General features: G+C 45.2%; 1 protein-coding gene across 1 annotated transcript in view; it reads left to right on the top strand.

Moving 5' to 3' along the window:
- Positions 1-21,578: 21,578 nt before the first annotated feature.
- The window catches only part of LRP3 (LDL receptor related protein 3), a 41,523-nt gene continuing 39,526 nt past the window's right edge, over positions 21,579-23,575 (top strand). The window contains 1 exon segment of the mRNA XM_040329444.1: positions 21,579-21,957. Within this exon segment, the coding sequence (XP_040185378.1) occupies positions 21,897-21,957 (61 nt within the window). The 5' untranslated portion in view covers positions 21,579-21,896.

The raw sequence follows: 23,575 nt of genomic DNA, 5'->3' as shown, positions 1-23,575 counted from the left end.
CGGTGTGTTATGTGCCGTTTAATGCTGTATTTTCCTGTGCGTTAGTGCGCGTTTAACGCAGTATATTTCAATGCAATCTGCACCACACAGGGTGATAAGGGTGTGCCCTGGCACATCCTGTGCGCACGCCTATGGTCACTTCCCATGCACTGGACAGAAATTTCAAACAATTCTTCACAGTTATCATCTTTGAACTACAGGACACCTCCTCCCTATGCTATGGGGATGTGGTAGTGTTTGTAGTCCAAATCAGGAGAACAGCTAGGGTGACTGCTCCTCCAGAGATACAGTGAGATGAGTGAGCGTTGTCATCTAAAGACGAAGTAAGTGTGTTATCAGAACAAATACAGCTGCCGCATCGAAGGAGAATAAATTAGTTTTGTTTAATGGGTTTAGCTGTACATCAATAAATTATTTCTTTTATAATGAAGATAAACAAACGTAAGGCTCATCCGCACTAGCAGAGGTCGAGCTGTGGTTTTTCCTGCCCCCCACCACTCCCCTTTAACCACTTCCCATCCGGGCCAATTCTGGCACTTTGCTTCTACATGTAAAAATCATAATTTTATGTCTAGAAAATGACTCTGCTGCACATCTAAACAAGCTCTAATTGATCCATGCCACGGATAAACCAATTCAAATAGCATTTGATCAATATTAGAGCCCATCAGAAATTATGAAAGTGAAGATCGACTGGAAGACAATTTTTTTTTTTCCAATGCGCCGCTTGCTTTAAAAACCCATCCGACATTTCCTGCTGAGCTTTGACCTGAAAACAGATGATTGAACGCAAACGAAGAACGCCGTAAGCTGGTCATACACATCAATATCTGATTGTACATTCTTCTTTAGATCTAAATAAATAGGGCAGCAGTTAAAGTAAATTGTAAGATAAAATAAAATAAATTAGAAGTTCATTTATTTTTTTTATCGACTTTTGTTGCAGAGTAGATTTTTTATTTATTTTTGTCCCATGCAAAAAGTCTGATCTGTTCTGCTGCCAATGTCATTCATTCGCTTTCCTAACACAACGCCGAGTGAACTGCGAGCGCCCAGCATGGCGCAGTTGGTGCGTTTGATGGGCACAGTTGCTGCGTTTTATGGACACAGTGGCCCAGATTCAGATACATTGGAGAGTATCTATCGGCGGGGCGTAACGTATCTCATATACGTTACGCCGCCGTAAATTAGGGCGCAAGTTCCGTATACAGAAAGAACTTGCGCCCTATGTTACGGCGGCATAACGTATGTCGTCCGGCGTAAGCCCGCCTAATTCAAATCTGGATGATGTGGGCGTGTTTTATTCAAATTTAGTGTGATCCCCACGTATTTGATGTTTTTTACGAACGGCGCATGCGCCGTTCGTGAAAGAATCCCAGTGCGCATGCTCGAAATTCCGCCGCAAATCGTCAATGCTTTAGACGTGAACGTAACTTACGTACAGCCCTATTCGCGAACGACTTACGCAAACATAACATTTTCAAAATTTGACGCGGGAACGACGTTCATACTTAACATAGGATACACCTTATATAGCAGGGGTAACTTTACGCCGCAAAAAACCTTACGTAAACAAAATACGCCGGGCGTACGTACGTTTGTGAATCGGCGTATCTACATCATTTGCATATTCCTCGTGTAAATATACGGAAGCCCCACCTAGAGGCCAGCGTGAATATGCAGCCTAAGATACGACGGTGTAAGTCGCTTACGCCGGTCGGATCTTAAGTCGCTTACGCCGGTCGGATCTTAAGTCGCTTACGCCGGTCGGATCTTAAGTCGCTTACGCCGGTCGGATCTTAAGTCGCTTACGCCGGTCGGATCTTAAGTCGCTTACGCCGGTCGGATCTTAAGTCGCTTACGCCGGTCGGATCTTAAGTCGCTTACGCCGGTCGGATCTTAAGTCGCTTACGCCGGTCGGATCTTAAGTCGCTTACGCCGGTCGGATCTTAAGTCGCTTACGCCGGTCGGATCTTAAGTCGCTTACGCCGGTCGGATCTTAAGTCGCTTACGCCGGTCGGATCTTAAGTCGCTTACGCCGGTCGGATCTTAAGTCGCTTACGCCGGTCGGATCTTAAGTCGCTTACGCCGGTCGGATCTTAAGTCGCTTACGCCGGTCGGATCTTAAGTCGCTTACGCCGGTCGGATCTTAGGGAAATCAATGCGTAACTATGAATCGGTCGCATAGATACGACCCCGCACACTCATTACGACGGCGTATCCGGAGATACGCTGTCGTAACTCGTTTCTGAATCCGAGCCAGTGTCTGCGTTTGATGGGCACAGTGGTTGCGTTTGATGGGCACAGTGGTTGCGTTTGATGGGCACAGTGGCTGCGTTTGATGGGCACAGTGGCTGCGTTTGATGGGCACAGTGGCTGCGTTTGATGGGAACAGTGGCTGCGTTTGATGGGAACAGTGGCTGCGTTTGATGGGCACAGTGGCTGCGTTTGATGGGCAGAGTGGTTGCGTTTGATGGGCACAGTGGCTGCGTTTGATGGGAACAGTGGCTGCGTTTGATGGGAACAGTGGCTGCGTTTGATGGGCACAGTGGCTGCGTTTGATGGGCACAGTGGTTGCGTTTGATGGGCACAGTGGCTGCGTTTGATGGGAACAGTGGCTGCGTTTGATGGGAACAGTGGCTGCGTTTGATGGGCACAGTGGCTGCGTTTGATGGGCACAGTGGTTGCGTTTGATGGGCACAGTGGCTGCGTTTGATGGGCACAGTGGCTGCGTTTGATGGGAACAGTGGCTGCGTTTGATGGGCACAGTGGCTGCGTTTGATGGGCACAGTGGTTGCGTTTGATGGGCACAGTGGCTGCGTTTGATGGGAACAGTGGCTGCGTTTGATGGGAACAGTGGCTGCGTTTGATGGGCACAGTGGCTGCGTTTGATGGGCACAGTGGTTGCGTTTGATGGGCACAGTGGCTGCGTTTGATGGGAACAGTGGCTGCGTTTGATGGGAACAGTGGCTGCGTTTGATGGGCACAGTGGTTGCGTTTGATGGGCACAGTGGCTGCGTTTGATGGGAACAGTGGCTGCGTTTGATGGGCACAGTGGCTGCGTTTGATGGGCACAGTGGCTGCGTTTGATGGGCACAGTGGCTGCGTTTGATGGGCACAGTGGCTGCGTTTGATGGGCACAGTGGCTGCGTTTGATGGGCACAGTGGCTGCAATTGTTTTTTTGGTTTTTTTTCCTAAAATTTTTGAGCATCGGCCCCCACTGCCCTAACCTAAGTGTTGCAGTTACAGGGGTCACCCATCTACATCCACCCTTCGGGGGTGAAAGCGGGCATAGACTGGATTTAGGTCAAGCAGCCACAGAGCCCCGGGAGCTCCATCAGCATCTGTGCCTCCAGTCCGCTCAGACTCCAATAAATCCGTGACTCTAAAATTAGACCACATCTGTAAAACTGGCACCTCGGCGGAAACCGCACTTGTCCCGGCTAAATTCACGGATTAAAATGCTCCAAGGAAGTTGTGTCTTATAGAACCACTTCTACCCCCCGACAAACGTGCGCCGCCAACCATTTCTAATCCGCGCAATCATTTACAGACCTGGGAACAGTCTGTTCTGAACACTGCGGCTCAGCCGTCTCGTACAAATAAAATGTGATTTTCAGGATTTGATATCCTATATTACTAATTCCCCGAGTTCTTTAATTATTTGGAAGGAAGGAGAACTCGCTAGCTGAGTTCGGAGATGATGTACTTCCCATAAGCCTGGATTTAAGAGTTCTCCGGCTAAAGAAGAGGCCAAACAAGACGCAGCGGAATTTTATATTTACCTGAGCTGCTGGTCTTGCCAACATATTTCTAATTCTGTTCAGCCGCTCTGGTGATTTACACAATGGAGGAGTTGGATGAAATAAATAAAACAGAACAGCTTAAGGGATGTATTTATAAAAATAATTTGCTGTGTGAATGTCTCCAGCATCGGCTCAAAAAATCCCTGGGCTAGATTCAGGTACAATTGCGCTTTTTTTAAGGAGGCGCAGGGCAACGTTTTTGCCCTGCGCCCCCGCAAATTTACTGCGCTGTCCTTGATTCACGGAGCAGTAGCTCCGTAAATTGCGCGTAAGCGCGCGCAATTTAAATGATCCCGTAGGGGGCGGGAATCATTTAAATTAGGCGCGTTCCCGCGCCGATCGTAGAGCGCATGCTCCGTCGGGAAACTTTCCCGACGTGCATTGCGGCAAATGACGTCGCAAGGACGTCATTTGCTTCAAAGTGAACGTGAATGGCGTCCAGCGCCATTCACGAATCACTTACGCAAGCTACGTAAATTTTAAATTTTGCGACGCGGGAACGACGGGTATACGTAACATTGGCTGCCCCTGCTAATACCACATTATGGTCAACAGCTCCATCTAGTGACCATAATGTGGTATTTTCCTTAACCGCTTGCCAACTGCCTAACGCAGATATACGTCCGCAGAATGGCACGAACAGGCAAAGCAACGTGTATGTATGTATATATATATATATATATATATATATATATATATATATATATATATATATATATATATATATATAATGTTGCTTTGAATTCTGCCCCCTAGCGGGCACGCGCGGGTGCCCGCCACAGTCTCCATGTCTCCGGTGTCTCGCGATCGGGTCACAGAACGGCAGAACGGGGGGATGCCTGTGTAAACGAGTCAGAGTTTAGGCCGGAGTCGATAACCGTCGGGTAGATCAGATATAGATGAAGCAGGTAGATGAGTAGACAAGTAAAAGGCCGGAGATGGCAAAAGGCAGATAAGAAGAAGCATGTCAAGTTAAGCCTGGTCAGTATCGGACGTAGAATCAGGAAACGCAGGTACTGCTGAAGAAATGTCCGCACTGAGCTCATGCGGTCAACCGGCTTGTCTCAGCAGTAGGTGGTCTGCAATCTCCGACCGCTTTCTGTAGCCTTACATTCTCTGAATCTAGTGTGGGGGCCCCTTGGTGATGTCAGGGGCCGCACGGACTTGAGACCCCAAGGGCGGACTGACCATTTGGGCACTCGGGGACTGCCCGAGGGCCCCATGGTGGGGGTTCCCCGGGCCAGCTCAGTCTGCCTCTGGAGGTACCCCCAGACCCTTTATATCAGGGGTATCCAAACTTTTTTTTAAAGAGGGTCAGATTTGATGAAGTGAATATTGCGTGAGGGCCGACCCTTTTGCTTGACATTCTTTGAACCATTAAAATTCGGTCTAAGTGTGTTCGTCCGAGCAACTAATACACTGCCTAACAAGAATTCTCCCGCCTTTGTGGCTGTGTGTGAGTAAAGTGTGTTATTTGGATATATTTATTGGCGTATAACACTCACCTTCACTGTAAGAGGGACGTTTCTGGATTTTTTTTTTTAAAGAACTGTGATGTAAAATAAGGGTCAGTGCCCATCTGCAGACCCACAAGTGCCCATCTGCAGCCTCAAAAGTGCCCATCTGCAGCACCCACCCATTGCCAGGAATGCAGCACCCACCCATTGCCGGGAATGCAGCACCCACCCATTGCCAGGAATGCAGCACCCACCCATTGCCAGGAATGCAGCACCCACCCATTGCCAGGAATGCAGCACCCACCCATTGCCAGGAATGCAGCACCCACCCACCGTTGCCAGGAATGCAGCACCCACCGTTGCCAGGAATGCAGCATCCACCGTTGCCAGGAATGCAGCACCCACCGTTGCCAGGAATGCAGCACCCACCGTTGCCAGGAATGCAGCACCCACCGTTGCCAGGAATGCAGCACCCACCGTTGCCAGGAATGCAGCACCCACCGTTGCCAGGAATGCAGCACCCACCGTTGCCAGGAATGCAGCACCCACCGTTGCCAGGAATGCAGCACCCACCGTTGCCAGGAATGCAGCACCCACCGTTGCCAGGAATGCAGCACCCACCGTTGCCAGGAATGCAGCACCCACCGTTGCCAGGAATGCAGCACCCACCGTTGCCAGGACAGCAGCACCCACCATTGCCAGGAATGCAGGCTCACCATTGCCAGGACAGCAGCACCCATCATTAACAGGAATGCAGCACCCAACATTGCCATCAGTGCAGCCTGATTGATGCCCATCCATCTGCAGCCTTGGAGGGGACAGGGAAGGGGGCGGGACGAGCGCCAAAAGATTACATATAGCAGAATCTCCTGTTTACACGGAAGCCTCTTTAATAGAAAAGTCCTGACTACTTTGATGGCCCGAACAGTCATCCAATGGCAGCGCAGGAGACGGGACTTCCTATTACAGAGGCCGCCAGTAAACAGGAAATTCTCCTCCTGTATGTACGGCACTCGTCCCGCCTCCTCCCCGTCCCCCTCCAAGGCAGCCAGCACATATATCTTTTGTGGCCCTGGTGCTGGGAGATCGTCGGGGGCCACAAAATATATATATGTCCAAATAACCAGACGGGCCTTCGAAATCGAGTGGCCCGCGGGGCCGGACTTTGGACATGCCTGCTTTATATCAAGTAAATTGACCTCTACTGATGGATTCTATCAGTCCCTGTGCAGTCTATAGTTAGTGATAATCCGGCAGGTTCTCTTTAACATTGGCAGCAGTAGTAGAGAGCACAGATGTTCCATATTTCCCATGTCGGACCCATTACTATTCCCATGGCCTCGGCTGCTGGTAGTTCCCATGGTTTTAAAGCCCTACGGATAAAAATAGCCGTCTGCACATTGAACATTAATCTTTTTTTTTTTTTTTTTTTTAGCATTAGGCTCCTAATCTGTGTCCTTGGTAATGTAACTCCTCCATGCCTGACTTATCTCTGCCTATGGGAGGTAAGTACATTCATCTCATATAAAAGGCCTGTTTCTTGATCTATTCTGCACACAGAAGGGTCATTTATCTTCTCTGTGTTCTGAGAAGAGGATGTATAGGTGCTGCTAAAAAATTCATCACATATTTATGTCAACGTTGATTGGATGGCGCGTCTTCTGCCGTATGATTCCCCCATGATGAGGTAAAGGTGATGATTAGAATGATACATAATGGGCCAGATTCGCATAGATCAGCGGATCTTTAGATCCGCGTGATCTACGTGATTTAAGATCCGCTGCCGCAAGTTTGAGAGGCAAGTGGGTAATTCACAAACCACTTGCCTCCAAACTTGCGGCGGCAGATCGTAAAACCCCCAGCGGAATTCAAATTCCGCGGCTAGGGGGAGTGTACTATTTAAATCAGGCGCGTTCCTGCGCCAATTTAAATGCGCATGCGCCGTCCGCGAAATTTCCTGGCGTGCACTGCTCCCACTGACGTCGCTAGGACGTCAGTGGTTTCGACGCTTACGTAAATGACGTCCATCCGTATTCGAGAACGGCGTAAAAAAATTCAAAATCGACGCGGGCACGACGGCTATACTTAACATTGGCTGCGCCTCATAGAAGCAGGGGTAAGTATACGCCGGGAAAACCGCTACGGAAACGTGGTAACAACACTGCGTCGGGTCCGCGTACGTTCGTGAATTTGCGTATCTCGCTGATTTACATATTTCTCAGCGTAAATCAGCGAGAACGCCCCCCCGCGCCATTTTTAAATTGCAGGTAAGATCCGACGGTGTAACACAGTTACACCTGTCGGATCTTAGGCATATCTATGCGTAACTGATTCTATGAATCAGGCGCATAGATACGACCAGCCTAACTCTGAGATACGACAGCGTATCAGGAGATACACCATCGTATCTCTCTCTGAATCTGGCCCAATGTGCCGGTGTAATGGCTGCATAGATGGGAAAAAATGATTTGGAAGTTCAGGTCCCAAATTCCAAATGGAAATATCCAGGCTTAACCACTTCATTACCGGGCACTTATACACCTTCCCGCCCAGGCCGATTTTCAGCTCTCAGCGTTGTCGCAATTTGAATGTCATGCTACATTGTACCCAAACACATTTTTTTATCATTTTGTTCCCACAAATAGAGCTTTCTTTTGATGGTATTTGATCACCTCTGCAAAAAGTAGCAGCACTTCGCACTGAGATATCGGGACACAGCACAGGACTAACACTTAAAGGGGTTGTAAAGGTTCGTCTTTTATTCCCTAAATAGGTTCCTTTAAGCTAGTGCATTGTTGGTTCACTTACCTTTTTCCTTCGATTTCCCTTCTAAATGTTGTTGTTTTTTTTCCTTTGTTTAAATTTCTCACTTCCTGTTTCTCCTCATTAAGCTTTCCACCATCATCCGAGCGGTGGAAAGTAATTTCGAACAGCTTACTGAACACCTTACTGAGGAGGAACAGGAAGTGAGATATTCAGACAAAGAGAACAAAGAAAAAAAACATTTAGAAGGAAAAGGTAAGTGAACCAACAATGCACGAGCTTAAAGGAACCTATTTAGAGAATAAAAAACGAACCTTTACAACCCCTTTAAAGGGACAAGGGCATTTAAACTGGGATAGTTGGCAAGTAGAGGCAGCTTCTATGGGCCCCACAACAATGACAGGGCCCAGGGCAGCTTCCCCTTTTGCCCTGCCTAAAAGACGGCCCTGTTTATAATGAACCTATGCCCAAGTGATATGTCTTATCTATCCTGCCGTTCCAGTCCAAAAAAGTCCTTAAATGGGTTGTAACGGTAAAAAAAAAAATCCTAAATAGCTTCCTTTACCGTAGTGCAGTCCTCCTCCACTTACCTCATCCTTCTGTTTTGCTTTTAAATGTCCTTATTTCTTCTGAGAAATCCTCACTTCCTGTTCTTCTGTCTGTAACTCCACACAGTAATATGCGAGGCTTTCTCCCTGGTGTGGAGAAAGCCTCTTGAGGGGGCGAGCAGGAGTGTCAGGACGCCCACTAACACACAGCTCCTTTCTCTATCTGCAAAGTAGAGAGCGTCCTGACTTGCCCGCTCGCCCCCTCACCCCCTCAAGAGGCTTTCTCCACACCAGGGAGAAAGCCTTGCATTACTGCGTGTAGTTACAGACAGGAGAGTCAGGACACCCACTAACACACAGCTCCTTTCTCTATCTGCAACGTAGAGAGCATCCTGACTCTCCCGTAGTCCAAGGGAGGGGGCGAGCACGACACTCCACACCAGGAAGAAAGCCTTGCATTACTGTGTGGAGTTACAGACAGAAGAACAGGAAGTGAGGATTTCTCAGAAGAAATAAGGACATTTAAAAGCGAAATGGAAGGATGAGGTAAGTGAAGGAGGACTGCACTAAGGTAAAGGAAACTATTTAGGGATTTTTTTTTTTACCTTTACAACCCCTTTAATTATTAAGAAAGGTTGTTGTTGGAGGGACAATGAGATGGACTTTCTAGGCACTAATCGTTGTAGAAATATTATTTTATTGAAACAAACCCAGCATGGGTAGTTGCATCAACACTAGGTAATTACATTGAATAACATACATAAAAGGTACAAAATAAAAAATCACATAAATTACAATGATTACAAACACTTTTAAACCAAAAACTGGTCCAAAGAAGGCATCAACAGAGTGATGACTATCATATATATTGATATTCAAGGCAAGCTCTACATGTTTCGCGGGAAGATCCGCTTCATCGGGAGCTATTGGTATTTCTGAAATAAAAACAGGCTGTTATTGGTTTACATGGGTCCATTAATACACAGATAGATGAAGAACCAAAAATTGTATGCAAAGTATCAAATATGCGTTAGAGCATCAGTAAAACATACTGTAATTGTAATTGTAGCCACGGTTGCCGACAAAAGGGAGGAGTCACCAAAAGGACAACGCACTGTGGGACCCGGAGGGACCCCTTTAATTATTAGGCAGCAACCTACTTGAATCAGATTATATTTATTAGAAAAAGGTTTTAATCACATAAACAGATACACAAAATACACCACAAAACAAAATAAAAAAATCTGGAAAGAAAATAAAAACCTACAAACACACAACGACATACTTGCCTTTCTGCTCCGCCCACAACTGGCACATGTATTTAAGGTGAGCAATTATCGCAATTAATAAATCATTTTTTTGTTCTATGTCTCGGATCGAAGCCGAAAACCCATATGCCTGCTGTCATAATAATTGTGCAGCCATCTGTCGGGAGCGGAATGCGGATTAATTAATTTTTCAAAACCCACTAATGACGGGGGAGGGGTTCAGGGGACCCCCCCCCCTAAATATGGGTGACGGCGCCAGCCTCGTCTCTCTCTCTCTCGCGTTCCCTGCTCTCTTAACAAACAGGTGTTGCTAGGCAACAGGCAAAGAAAAGTGATGAAAGGTGCGTTAAAGGCGGGCGCGGGCCTTTAAAGCTGTGGATGCAGCACTACACGATCCACTTTGCTTTGTAGAGTAAATAAATAATTAAAACATAAGAAGCTGCTGTGTGCATGGGGGGTGGGGGGGGGGGGGGGAGTTCAGATTTCAGAAGTAACATAAATAATTATGTGAGTGAAGAAATAACGAAGGAATGAAAATGCGTCTCTCGGCAAGATCATGGATGTGCTCGTCTATCAATAGAGTCTAAATTGGAGGGCGCTGCGCCAATGGTGAAAGAGTTTAAGATGGTATTTCATTTTGATAATCGGTGGAAGAAGAAAGCCAACGCATTTCGGGAGAGTTTCGACACTCCCCCTTCATCAGGTCTACCAGTGAGAAAATATAAAAATCATAAATTTCATATAGCAAAATAAGCTATAATATATATATATATATATATATATATATATATATATATATATATATATATATATAATATATTATTATATAATCTATTATAAGTAAAAAAAAAATCTCAGAAGTAACATAAATAATTATGTGAGTGAAGAAATAACGAAGGAATGAAAATACGTCTCCCTGCAAAAGATCATGGAAGTACTCGTATATCAAAAGAGTCTAAATTGAAGGGCGCCGCGCCAATGGTGAAAGAGTTTAAGATGGTATTTCATTTTGATAATCGGTGGAAGAAGAAAGCCAAGGCATTTCGGGAGAGTTTCGACACTCCCCCTTCATCAGGTCTACAAGTGAGAAAATATAAAAATCCGTGCAACGTAAGAAAATCCATATAGCAAAATAAACTAATATATATATATATATATATTATATTACACACAGTGCCTTGCGAAAGTATTCGGCCCCCTTGAACTTTGCGACCTTTTGCCACATTTCAGGCTTCAAACATAAAGATATAAAACTGTAATTTTTTTTGAAGAATCAACAACAAGTGGGACACAATCATGAAGTGGAACGAAATTTATTGGATATTTCAAACTTTTTTAACAAATAAAAAACTGATAAATTGGGCGTGCAAAATTATTCAGCCCCTTTCCTTTCAGTGCAGCAAACTCTCTCCAGAAGTTCAGTGAGGATCTCTGAATGATCCAATGTTGACCTAAATGACTAATGATGATAAATAGAATCCACCTGTGTGTAATCAAGTCTCCGTATAAATGCACCTGCACTGTGATAGTCTCAGAGGTCCGTTTTAAAGCGCAGAGAGCATCATGAAGAACAAGGAACACACCAGGCAGGTCCGAGATACTGTTGTGGAGAAGTTTAAAGCCGGATTTGGATACAAAAAGATTTTCCAAGCTTCTGGAGAGAGTTTTCTGCACTGAAAGTAAAGGGGCTGAATAATTTTTCACGCCCAATTTTTCAGTTTTTTATTTGTTAAAGTTTGAAATATCCAATTAACTTCGTTCCACTTCATGATTGTGTCCCACTTGTTGTTGATTCTTCAAAACAAATTACAGCTTTATATCTTTATGTTTGAACCCTAAAATGTGGCAAAAGGTCGCAAAGTTCAAGGGGGCTGAATACTTTCGCAAGGCACTGTATGTGTGTGTATGTATGTATGTGTATGTGTGTGTGTGTATATATATATATATATATATAAATAAAAATATATAAATATATATTATTATAAAAAAAAAAAAAATATTATTATAAAAAAAAAAGGTCGCAAAGTTCAAGGGGGCCGAATACTTTCGCAAGGCACTGTATGTGTGTGTATGTGTGTGTGTGTATATATATATATATATATATAATCTATTATAAAAAAATAACTAAATGGGTAAAAAAGGTAAGAAAAAGTTAAATCTTGTGATGATACTTTATAAGATGTCATTCTTATGCTATTAAAAAAAAAACATGACATGACTGTACTATACATTTACTTCTGAGCACCACAAACCAAAAGTGCTATTTAATTCAATTTTAATATTCAAAGCACCCCCCTCCCCTATTCATCCATTTAATTCAATTTTAATATTCAGTGCATAGGACTCTGATGTAAAAAGGGGAGAGACTGAGGACTCAAATATATAAAAGGGGGGAGGAGATCTGAGGTTTCTTATTTGAAATGGGGGTAGGGTGACTGAGGACATTTATGTGAAAGGGGGTGGCATAGGACTCTGATGTGAAAGGGGAGAACTAAGCATCCAATGTGAAATTTGGGGGGGGGGGCTGAGGACTCTGATGTAAAAGGGGGAGAGACTGAGGACTCATATGTAAAAAGGGGGGGGGGGGGCTGAGTATTTTTCTTTTTAATGGGGTAGGGTGAATGAGGACTTTTATGTGAAAGTGGGAAAAGGGGAGGGGGGTGTTGCGTAGAACTCTTATGTGGAAGTGGGTGAAACTGAGGACTCTGATGTAAAAGGGGGAGCGACTGAGGACTCGTATATAAAAGGGGGGGGGCAGAGGAATCTTATTTGAAATGGCATAGGGTGACTGAGGACATTTAAGTGAAGGGGGGGGGGCATAGGACACTGATGCGAAAGGGGAGAACTAAGGATCTGATGTGAAAGTTGGGGGGGGGGGGAGCTTTTATGTGAAAGTGAGAAAAGGGGAGAGGAGTTGCATAAGACTCTGATGTGGAAGTGGGTGGAACTGAGGACTCTGAAATAAAAAGGGCGAGAGACTGAGGACGCATCTATAAAAAGGGGGGGGGGGAATGAGGAATCTTATCTGAAATGGGATAGGGTGCCTAAGGACATTTATGTGGAAGGTGGATGAGACTGAGGACTTTTATGGGAAAGGGGGGGCATAGGATTCTGATGTGAAAGTGGGTGGAACTAAGGACTCTGATGTAAAAGGGGGAGAGACTGAGGACGCATATATTAAAAAAAAAAGGGGTGGGCTGAGAAATCTTATTTGAAATGGGGTAGAATGACTGAGGACATTTATGTGAAAGGGGAAAGGGGGGGCATAGGACTCTAATGTGAAAGGGGGGAGATGAGGATTCCAAACCTTTCCAAGGGTTTCTGAGATCAGCCGAGCTGTCCCCGAGTATTTGCGAGGCTCCCCCCCGCCCCCCCCCACCTCTGGCCACATGCGGTATTGCATGCCATAGAAGTCAATGCGAAACAAATTATCTTCATTTCCATTGCCTTCTATGGGGAAACTCTCTTTGATATGCGAGTGCTTTGGATTACAAGCATTCTCCTGGAACGGATTATGCTCGTAATCCAAGGTTCCACTGTACTATGATTGTCGGCTCCATCTAGTGGCATTAAAGCAGTATTTCCCTAAATATCTCAATAAAACAAAAATACCATGTTATGGCCACCAGATGGCGCTGATCTGGTGATTAAGACATCACAGCAGAGTGAATGTTCTATACTCCCCAATGTTGCTCTCGAGCTGTGCAGCCCAATACAGGGTAAACACAGTTCCTAGTGGAAGGCTTAGGGTTAACAACGGCCGCCATCGTTTTGCGACTCGCTCAGACACGGCGCACATTGTCCTCGAGTGGCGGTCCACCCACGCACTGGTAAAGCGGTGAGACTTTAACTCTTAATCTAGGAACAATACAGGCAATCAGCATCTTCTGAAAAGGTCATTTTATTGTTTTGGCGAAAACACTGAATTTGAATAAAATTTTCTCTCGTTCTCCGGCGTCAGTTGGAGCCGAAGGCTGGGATTGTATCGGCGATCACGGTGTGGGGGAGGGCTGTCATCTATAGGAAATCAGCCGCTAATTAGCTGGCTTGGGTCTGTGTTCCCTCTGAGTCACTCATCTACAGAGACAGAGGGAATGATTGCCAGGAGGAAAGATGGAGACAGGCGTCGCAGAGACAGCAAAGTATTCACTTATATGGCTGATAACTCCGCTGAGCCTTACAGAGTACAATGGGCCCTGGCTGCAGTCCCTGCACCTGCAGGAGCTCACATTCCCCTCCACAGCCACACATACACTAGACTAGAGGCACTTTGGATGGAAGCTGATTAACCTAGCAGAGACTACTACAGACAAAGGACATTGGCTGTGTATAATTGTATAAACCCCCCTTTACTGGAAAGACCCCCTTCAATTGCAGGAAGGTTTTTTTTCCAGTAAAGGTAGTAAAAGAGCAAATGGAGGCAACAAGTAAAACTGATTAGTCAAATACTGACTTTAGCCACTTAAAGTGGATGTAAACCCGCTCTCATCCCTTCTAAACTACTGTCATAGTGCTGATCTATAAGGATATAGATGCCTCCTGCATGTATCCTTACCTGTCAAACGTCTCCCCTCTGTCTGTTATGAGACATGAAAAACTGCAGATTCTGTGGGTGGGTCTGTTGTCTGGAGCTTGGTGGGTGGAGTCGTGATGTCAGTAGACTCCGGGCCCTCCTCTACACTCCCCTTGTCGACATGCATTTTTTCCTGTGTATTGCTTACACTAAATTCTGCTATGATCACTAACATCCAGTCAAAATCCAGAAAAGTACCGTATTTATCGCGGTATAACGCGCTCCCGCGTATACCGCGCACCCCTAAAGTGACCCTGAATCCTGTGGAAAAAAAGTTTTTTTTGTACTTACAGTTTTGGTGTCTTGCGCGGCGTCCATCGGCGGCCTCGTCGGGTCCAGCGTCCTTCTGCGGCTTTGGGTGTCCTCTTCGGCGGGTCCGGCGTCCTTCTGCGGCTTCGGGTGTCCTTCTGCGGCGGGTCCGGTGTCATCTTCGGCGGGTCCGGTGTCATCTTCGGCGGGTCCGGTGTCATCTTCGGCAGGTCCGGTGTCCTCTTCGGCGGGTCCGGTGTCCTTCTGCGGCGTCCTCGCTCGTTTCCCGCGCCGAGTTTTGAATACTGCGCCGACCTATACCGAGCGCAGTACACTCGGGTATAGTCGGGCAGTCTCTGCAACTTCCGCGCTCACGTCCTGGACGTACAGGACGTCAGCACGGGTAGCCGAGCATTGCCGACAATACACGAGTGTCACTCGTGTATTGTCGGCAATGCTCGGCTACCCGGAATCTTCATGGAAATAAACTTGATTGATATTAATTTTTTTTTAACTAAGTAACTTTTTGCAATGTAACAGGAACACCCCAGGTCCATAGTGAACCCAAAACCCCAGTACTTCCATAAAGTACGACTATACTTTATTTTTTGGATAGAATGACAAGGGTTATAACCTCTGTCAGATTTATTTTCCTATACGTGTTCCATTGGGGAGATTTCCCTTCACTTTTTGGCCCCATAGCCAAAACGGGAAGTTAGAGGAAATCCCTCCAAAGACCCCCATGAATTTTTTTAGGGGTTCATCTGGGGTAAAAGGTTGATAAAGAGGGAATTGGAGAGAGTATGAGTTGGGTTAGGAGCTGTGCTGTTGGGGCATTGCCATTGTTCCTGTTTATGAAGTCCTCCTTATGGTGCGGAAGTGGTTCGGATTACACTGCCGCTGGAGGAGCTGAAGCTCTAAAACAATTAAATGAGTAATATTATAAAGCACTGAGCAGTAGATGTGGATGGGAATTGTTCTGTGGGAAGAAGGTAGGTGGTAGCAAAGACATTGTAATAATCTATAAGAATGTAATAAAAACACATTTTTTTATCTTGATTTGTTTTTTAAGGGAATTTTCATATATTTACCAGTAGTCCTTTAGTTCTCCAGCCAGGTAAAAGTACTTTTGTAGCCAGAATGTTGGGAAGCAGATTTGTTCTTCTTTCCCTGTCATGGTCAGGGATTTGGCTCGGAGACCAGTAGCTATAGCAGTAGGAAACTTTACCATCCAGCGGGATAGGTATACAGGCAGGTCACTCTGGCCTAGCAAGTGAGCGGGGTCACCTGAGGTGCAGAGTCTAAGCCCTAACCCGTATTCACCAGAGCTCCTGATGGTGGAGAGTACCAGGTCAGTCCCCAGAAGGTGTCGCCCCACCAGGAGGTGAGCAAGCCAGGGTCCAGTAGCAGATATAGCAGGTAGGGATCAAACAGAAGCGTAGTCGGTAGACAAGCCAAAGGTTGGGATCAAGTGGAAGCAGTGCCGATCCTGACCTCCCTGGGGCCCTAAGCAAAATTACATGGCACATTAAAAATGAGAATCGGGGGGTGCTGACGACAGTGACATGTCACGTTAAAGAAAGTTGAGAAGCGGGGGGAGGGGGTGTTCTGCTGTCGGAAAAGACTCAGCCAGCGAGTTTAGAAGCGGGGTGAGGGGGCGAAAATTACTTCTCACCAGACGGGGCCTCTAGTAATTTGGGGGGCCCTTTGCAGCTTTGCGGGCCCTAAGCGGCTTGCATAGTGAGCCTATAGCGAGGATCGGCCTTGAGTGGAAGAGTAGTCCAGGAACAAGCCAAAGCTCAGTAACAAGTGGTATCGAAGATAAAGAGTTGTAAACCCTATTTTTTTTATTTAAATAACAAGCATGTCATACTTACCTCCAACCACATCTCCTGGGGTCCCCTGGCAGCGCTCGTGGCTCCTCTTCGCATTGGTAAACCCCCTGGGAGAAGCGCTCTCCCTGGGGGGGTTACCTTGCAGCCGTGCTCCCAAGTCCAGCATTTGCCTGCATAGACACAGAATGCCGGTCTCTGCCCCGCCCCCCAGGGATCGTCATTGGATTTGATTGACCGCAGCAGGAGCCAATGGCTGCGCTGCGCTGCTATCAATCTATCCAATCAAGACATGAGAACCCCAGGCAGAGAGGTACAGCACGTCTCCGCAGAGGAAACGAACGGGCTCAGGTGAGTAAATCGGGGGGGGGGGGGGGGGGGGCTAGGAGGCTGGTCAGTGTCAGAAGTTTTTCACCTTATTGCATAGGATGCATTAGGGTGATAAAACACGAGGGTTTACAACAACTAAAGGACGGCAGCGACAAGAGCAAAATACTGACTGGTGAGAGCACAATAATCTGGCAAACAGGAAATGCAAAGGCATGGCTTAAATAGTTCAAGAGAAACAAGACACAAGGCAAGGCTGGGGAGTGTACAAGAATTAGTAGGGCAGTGTACACGTGGTCAGTAGGGCTGAGGATAGGGGTCAGCAGGGCAGAGCATAGGGGATCAACACAGCAGATCACAGGAGTCAGCAGGATTGAGAATAGGGGTTATCAGGGGAGAAGACAAGGGGTCAGCAGGGCAGAGGACAGTGGTCAGTATACAAGGATCAGCAGGATGGAGGACAAGGGCCAGAAGGGCCATGTACAGAGGTCAGCAGGGCAGGGTAGAGGGCAGCAGGGCAATGTGCAGTGAAGCAGCAGAACAATGTGTAGTTGGTCAGCAGAGCAGTGTACAGGGGGTAAGCAGGGCAGAGGATAGGAGTCAACAGAGCAGATGACAGGAGTCACCCATCCCTCCATCTTTCCCTTCATCTATGTCTCTATTCATACCGTAACCTCCCTATCTTCATCCATACCTCCATTAATCCATCCATCCGTTCATCCATCCCTCCCTCCATCCATTAATCCATTCATCCCCCCCTCCTTCCACCCATCCCTCTAATTCATCCATCCCTCCCGCCTTTCATCCACCCCTCTAATCCATCCATCCCTTCTTTCATTCATCCAAATGCTGCAATGACTGTATCCTACAGCCAATAATACAATAACAGATCAATACTACTATTGCTTGTGGTAATAATACTACTGCTGACGATAACACTGCAACAACAACATTAATATTTAAGTAGTAAAGACAATAAAACGATTAATAAGAACTGAGCGGAATTGGGAAGTTTCTGTGAAATCTGGAACATTTTTAGCAAACTTTTGACTTGTCAAGAATAGATGCATTTTTTTTCACTGGGAAATGTCATATGGAGGCGGGATTTAAGTGTGACCTGGGATTTACAGGGCTCTTGTGGGTTATGAAAGCTTTTTTCAACTTTTTTTTGGCCTGTTCTTGTGCCGGAAAACTCCCCAATCAATCTGAGGAACAGAAGTGGACCCTGATCCTGACCCTGACTCTGATCCTGACCCTAACCCTGATCCTGACCCTGACCCTAACCCTGATCCTGACCCTGATCCTAACCCTGATCCTGATCCTAACCCTGACCCTGATCCTAACTTCAACTCGTGTGCAAACCTAAACTGTCTTTTTTAATAAAGTCATGTGATCTCCACAGCAAATTTGGAATGGTGCTCCAGTGGCTTTTTTGATAAAGTTATGTCACGCAGCGATTGATAACTTTTGTAAAATCTAACAATGGACTACACCAGGGATATGCAATTAGCGGACCTCCAGCTGTTGCAAAAACTACAAGTCCCATCATGCCTCTGCCTCTGGGTGTCATGCTTGTGGCTGTCAGTCTTGCTATGCCTCATGGGACTTGTAGTTCTGCAACAGCTGGAGGTCCGCTAATTGCATATCCCTGGACTACACCATACCCCCTTCCCCCGCTACAGCATCGGTCGGTGTGATGCTGCATATACCCCCCCCCCCCCCACCCTCCCCCACCGGTTCTAGGCCCAAGAATGGAGCGATCACATGACCGCTGACAGCTCAGTTCTCTCTGAGCAGAGAGCGGTGACTGTCAGGCCTCGTACACACGACCGAGAATCTCGCCAGGAAAAACCCGTCGTTTTCCCTGACGAGATTCTTGGCAAGAAACTCTTGCCGCCCGAGTGTACAGACTTTTCGTTTCAAAAGGACCGCTGATCTCTTGAAAGGAAAGAACGGCGGTGACTTCATCGCGTACGACGAGCATGCGCTAGTCACATTTGTTGCCATCGCCACCATCTTGCTTCACCTTACCTATGCCGTGGAGTCTACCGCGCATGCGTGAATGAATGAATGAATGAATGAAAACTTATATAGCGCAGCACAGGCAAATTTAATCGCCTCTGGGCGCCTCATGCGTCAAAGTCATTTCGAGCATGCGCGGGTTTCCACGGCGGCAGGTAAGTATACACACTCTTGGGTTTTCTTGTCGGGGAAACAGGCCGACAAGAATCTCGACGAGAAAAAAAGAATGCAAGTTCTCTTTTTTTTTTCTTGTCGAGATTCTGGCCAGATTTCCAGACAAGAAACCTCGATGCCTCGTACACACGAACGCGAATCTCGGCAAGAAGCATTTTTTTTGCTGTTTTTTGCCGAGAAAACCGGTCGAGTGTACGAGTCTTTAGTCACTGCTCCCTGCTCTGCCCCTCCAGCATTCATTGGAGCATCGGGCTGGAGAGGGGGCGGAGCTACTGGCTCAGGCTCTCAGTGCCAGCTTCTTTGGCTGTAATAGATAAGAGAGTTCAGTTCTACTTTTATGGCCCGGATTCAGATACATTTGCGTATCTTTCGGCGGGCGTAGGGTATCTCAGATACACTACGCCGCCGTAACTTACAGCGGCAGGTTCCGTATTCAGAAAGAACTTGCGCTGTAAGTTACGGCGGCGTAGTGTAACTGAACCGGCGTAAGCACGCCTAATTCAAATGTGGAGAAGGTGGGCGTGTTTTATGTTAATTACTCGTGACCCCACGTAAATGACGCTTTTTACGAACGGCGCATGCGCCGTCCGTGGACGTATCCCAGTGCGCATGCTCCAAATTACGCCGCAAAGCCTCATTGGTTTTGACGTGAACGTGACTTACGCAAAGCCCTATTCGCGAACGACTTACGCAAACGACGCAAAATTCGACGCTGGCCCGACGTCCATACTTAACATTGGCTACGCCTCATAGAGGCAGGGGTAACTTTACGCCGGAAAAAGCCTTACCTAAATGACATAAACAAAATGCCCCGGGCGGACGTACGTTTCTGAATCGGCGTATCTACCTAATTTGCATATTCAACGCGGAAGTCTAGGGAAGTGCCCCTAGCGGCCAGCGTAAATATTGCACCCTAAGATAGGACGGCGTAGGAGACTTACGCCGCTCGTATCTAGGCAACTTTGAGGCGTATCTGATTCTATGAATCAGACGCTGAGATGCGACGCCCGCACTCAGAGTTACGACGGCGTATTATTAGTATTATTATTACTGTAATGATTATTGAAAATAATAATATCCTTATTGTTGTTGGTATTATTATAAATATTATTAGTATTATTATTGTTGCAATGATTTTTTAAAAGAAAAATATCCATATTATTAGTATTGTTATTATTGGTATTATTTGTTTTATTATTGCTGTTATTGTTATTATTGAAAATAATAATGATCATCTTATTATTGTTGTTGTTATTGAAAAGAATAATATCCATATTATTATTGGTATTAATATTATTCGTATCACTATTATTGTAATCATTATCGAAAAGAATAATATCCATATTATTTTTGGTATTATTATTAGTATTATTATTTTTGTATTCATTATTTAAAATAATAATTTCCATATTGTTATCGGTATTTTAAAAATATTATTATTGTTATGATTATTGAAAAAAAATATCCATATTATTAGTATTATTATTATTTGTATTATTATTGTTGTTGTTATTATTGAAAATAATAATGATCATCTTATTGTTGTTATTGAAAAGAATAATATCCATATTATTATTGGTATTAATGTTATTAATATTATTAGTATTATTATTTTTGTAATCATTATTTAAAATAATAATTTCCATACTGTTATCGGTATTTTAAAAATATTATTAGTATTATTATTATTATTGTTATGATTATTGAAAAAAAATATATCCATATTATTAGTATTATTATTGTTGTTTGTAATATTTCTGTTATTGTTATTATTGAAAAGATTAATGATCATCTTATTGTAGTTGTTATTATTGAAAAGTATAATATCCATATTATTATTGGTATTATTATTATTAATATTTTTAGTATTCTTATTTGTGTAATCATTATTTAAAATAATAATTTCCATATTGTTCTAAATATTATTAGTATTATTATTATGATTGAAAAGAATAATATCCATATTATTATTGGTATTATTATTATTAATATTATTAGTATTATTATTTTTATAATCGTTATTTAAAATAATAATTTCCATACTGTTATCGGTATTATTAGTATTATTATTATTATTGTTATGATTATTGAAAAATAAATATATCCATATTATTATTAGTATTATTATTATTGTTTGTAATATTTCTGTTATTGTTATTATTGAAAAGATTAATGATCATCTTATTGTAGTTGTTATTATTGAAAAGAATAATATCCATATTATTATTGGTATTATTATTATTTTTAGTATTCTTATTTGTGTAATCATTATTTAAAATAATAATTTCCATATTGTTCTAAATATTATTATTATTATTATTATTATTATTGAAAAGAATAATATCCATATTATTATTATTATTATTATTATTGGTATTGTTTGTATTGTTGTTGTTGAAAATAATAATGATCACCTTATTATCATGATTGTTGTTGTTGTTGTTGTTGTTGTTGTTGTGGGGTTAATGCAGGCTGTGGTGACACCTCTCAGTGTCACACTGCCCTCCCCTTCCTCTTTAGATGATGTCAGTGCAGCAGTAGGGGAGGGGAGTTCTCAGACACACCAGCAGAGGGGGGTAGAGAGCCATCCAGCAGGGGGTGCCTCTTCCCCAGCACAGGAGGGGTGTGCAGGAGGGTGACCTGTGCTGGTGGCAGGCTGGGTGGATGTCCTCAGCTGCAGAGAGTGATGCTCCTTCCTCCTCCTCCCCCCATTCAGCACACACAGGATGCCGGCTCTGCTATTGCATGTGGCTGACAAGTCCTCCTCCTCATCCCCTTGTCTGACAACAGAGCCAGCTGATGTGGAGCCTCTCCCCTCCTGCACCCCCCTGGCCGGCTGACAAAGGACCCCAGCCCCCCCCCTCCTCTCTGTCACCATGTCACCATGGACTGCTGTCAAGCTGGACTTCCTCCACCACATCTCCATCCTTTGCTTCGGTGAGTGTTTGTCCCCCTCCCCCCCTCCTTTGTATCGCAGTCACACTATTGAATTTGCAGGGAAATGTTTTATTATGGGGGGGCGCAAGGACCACAACCAATTTCAATTTGACCGCAGCGTTGCTATAGGTTACTGCCGTCTACGCGTCGCCCGGAATGCCCAGAGCTGAGCGACGGCGGCTCCGAGAGAGCGCAGTAACAGAATTCCTCGACTGCAGTAGAGTGTCAGCTCTTGCGAGCAAGGATGCCATTCCCACCTTGTTACCGCGATCGACTCGCTATCGTTACGTTGTATCTTATTACGTTTCTTTCTACCTTTTAAATTATTGAACTTTTATTTAATTATTATTTAATAACAGGGTTCCTGCAGTTTGCGTCTTACTTCATTCTCAACGCAGACGGCGGCGTTGTCAGGAATTAAATCTCGGCGGGCAACGCGGGGTTAAAATGCTTTTCCTGAAAAAGGTTGGTGGTGGTGGGGGGTGCCCTTTTCTTTGCAGCTGCAGCCCTGCGCTCGGCGGCTGTCTGCTGTCTTTTTTGAAGCGGCGTTTCGCGTCCAGCCCGGCAAAGGCAAGGGTTAACCAGTATGATCTCATCGCGCTCGGGGGCTCCAGGCTGCTTCGCCGGCTCCCGCAATGCCCTGAGCTCAGTGTCAACCTGCGCCGAGCTTTGTGCGATTTTGGAGTATTTCTGCTTTTTTTTTTTCATCTTTATGGAGGAAATGTTTGCAGATTTTGTTATATTTTATACAATGTAACAGTTGGACGAAATTATGAAGGGGGGGCATAGGGGTTGGATCCCCCGCCACCAGGTGAACCTTTACTATTTGGCAACATCAAGAAATATTAGCTTTGTATTTATAGATAAGACTTTTCGTTCGCCCAACACGTTGTAAACCATCACCTTTTATGTCATCGAAAATGAAAAAAACAAAAAAAACAGTAACTTTCCTTATCTCCTGTGACCTCGTTGCAGCCGCTTCCTGTGACTGCGTGACATTTCTCAGGGAAGGTGACAACATCAGACTGTGCCTGCGTAATGTGTGTTGGGGACGGCCGCTTGTAGTGACCATTGGAAGGCAGAGTGACAACCCAGGAGCACAATTAAGAGACAGGAAAGGAGCGTGGTCATCAGTGGCGACTGGTAGGTTCTCCTTTTGGGGGGGGGGGTGGCAAACATGCACCAATGCCCCCCCGCCGCTGGGCGACACGGCACTGACCACCCGCAGCACCTACCGGACCGTCCGCGGTACTGACCACCAGCCAGACCACCCGCGGGTGTATTAGGGTATAATATTTTGAAGTGCCCGCAGAGCAACGCACCGCAATCGCAGTATTTTTTTTATGTTAAAGCGGGAGTTCACCCCAAAAATTTTTTTTAACCTTCGATTGATGCTCATTTTGTCAAGGGGAATCTGGTAGTTTTTTTTAAAACGAAGCTGTACTTACCGTTTTAGAGAGCGATCTTCTCCGCCGCTTCCGGGTATGGGTCTTCGGGACTGGGCGTTCCTATTTGATTGACAGGCTTCCGACGGTCGCATACATTGCGTCACAAATAGCCGAAAGAAGCCGAACGTCGGTGCGGCTCTATACGGCACCTGCGCACCGACGTTCGGCTA

This window comes from Rana temporaria, chromosome 11 (genome assembly GCF_905171775.1).
Source record: "Rana temporaria chromosome 11, aRanTem1.1, whole genome shotgun sequence".
Taxonomy (NCBI): Eukaryota; Metazoa; Chordata; class Amphibia; order Anura; family Ranidae; genus Rana; species Rana temporaria.
Note: the sequence above shows the minus strand (reverse complement) of the source record. Positions and strands in the feature narration are given on the sequence as shown.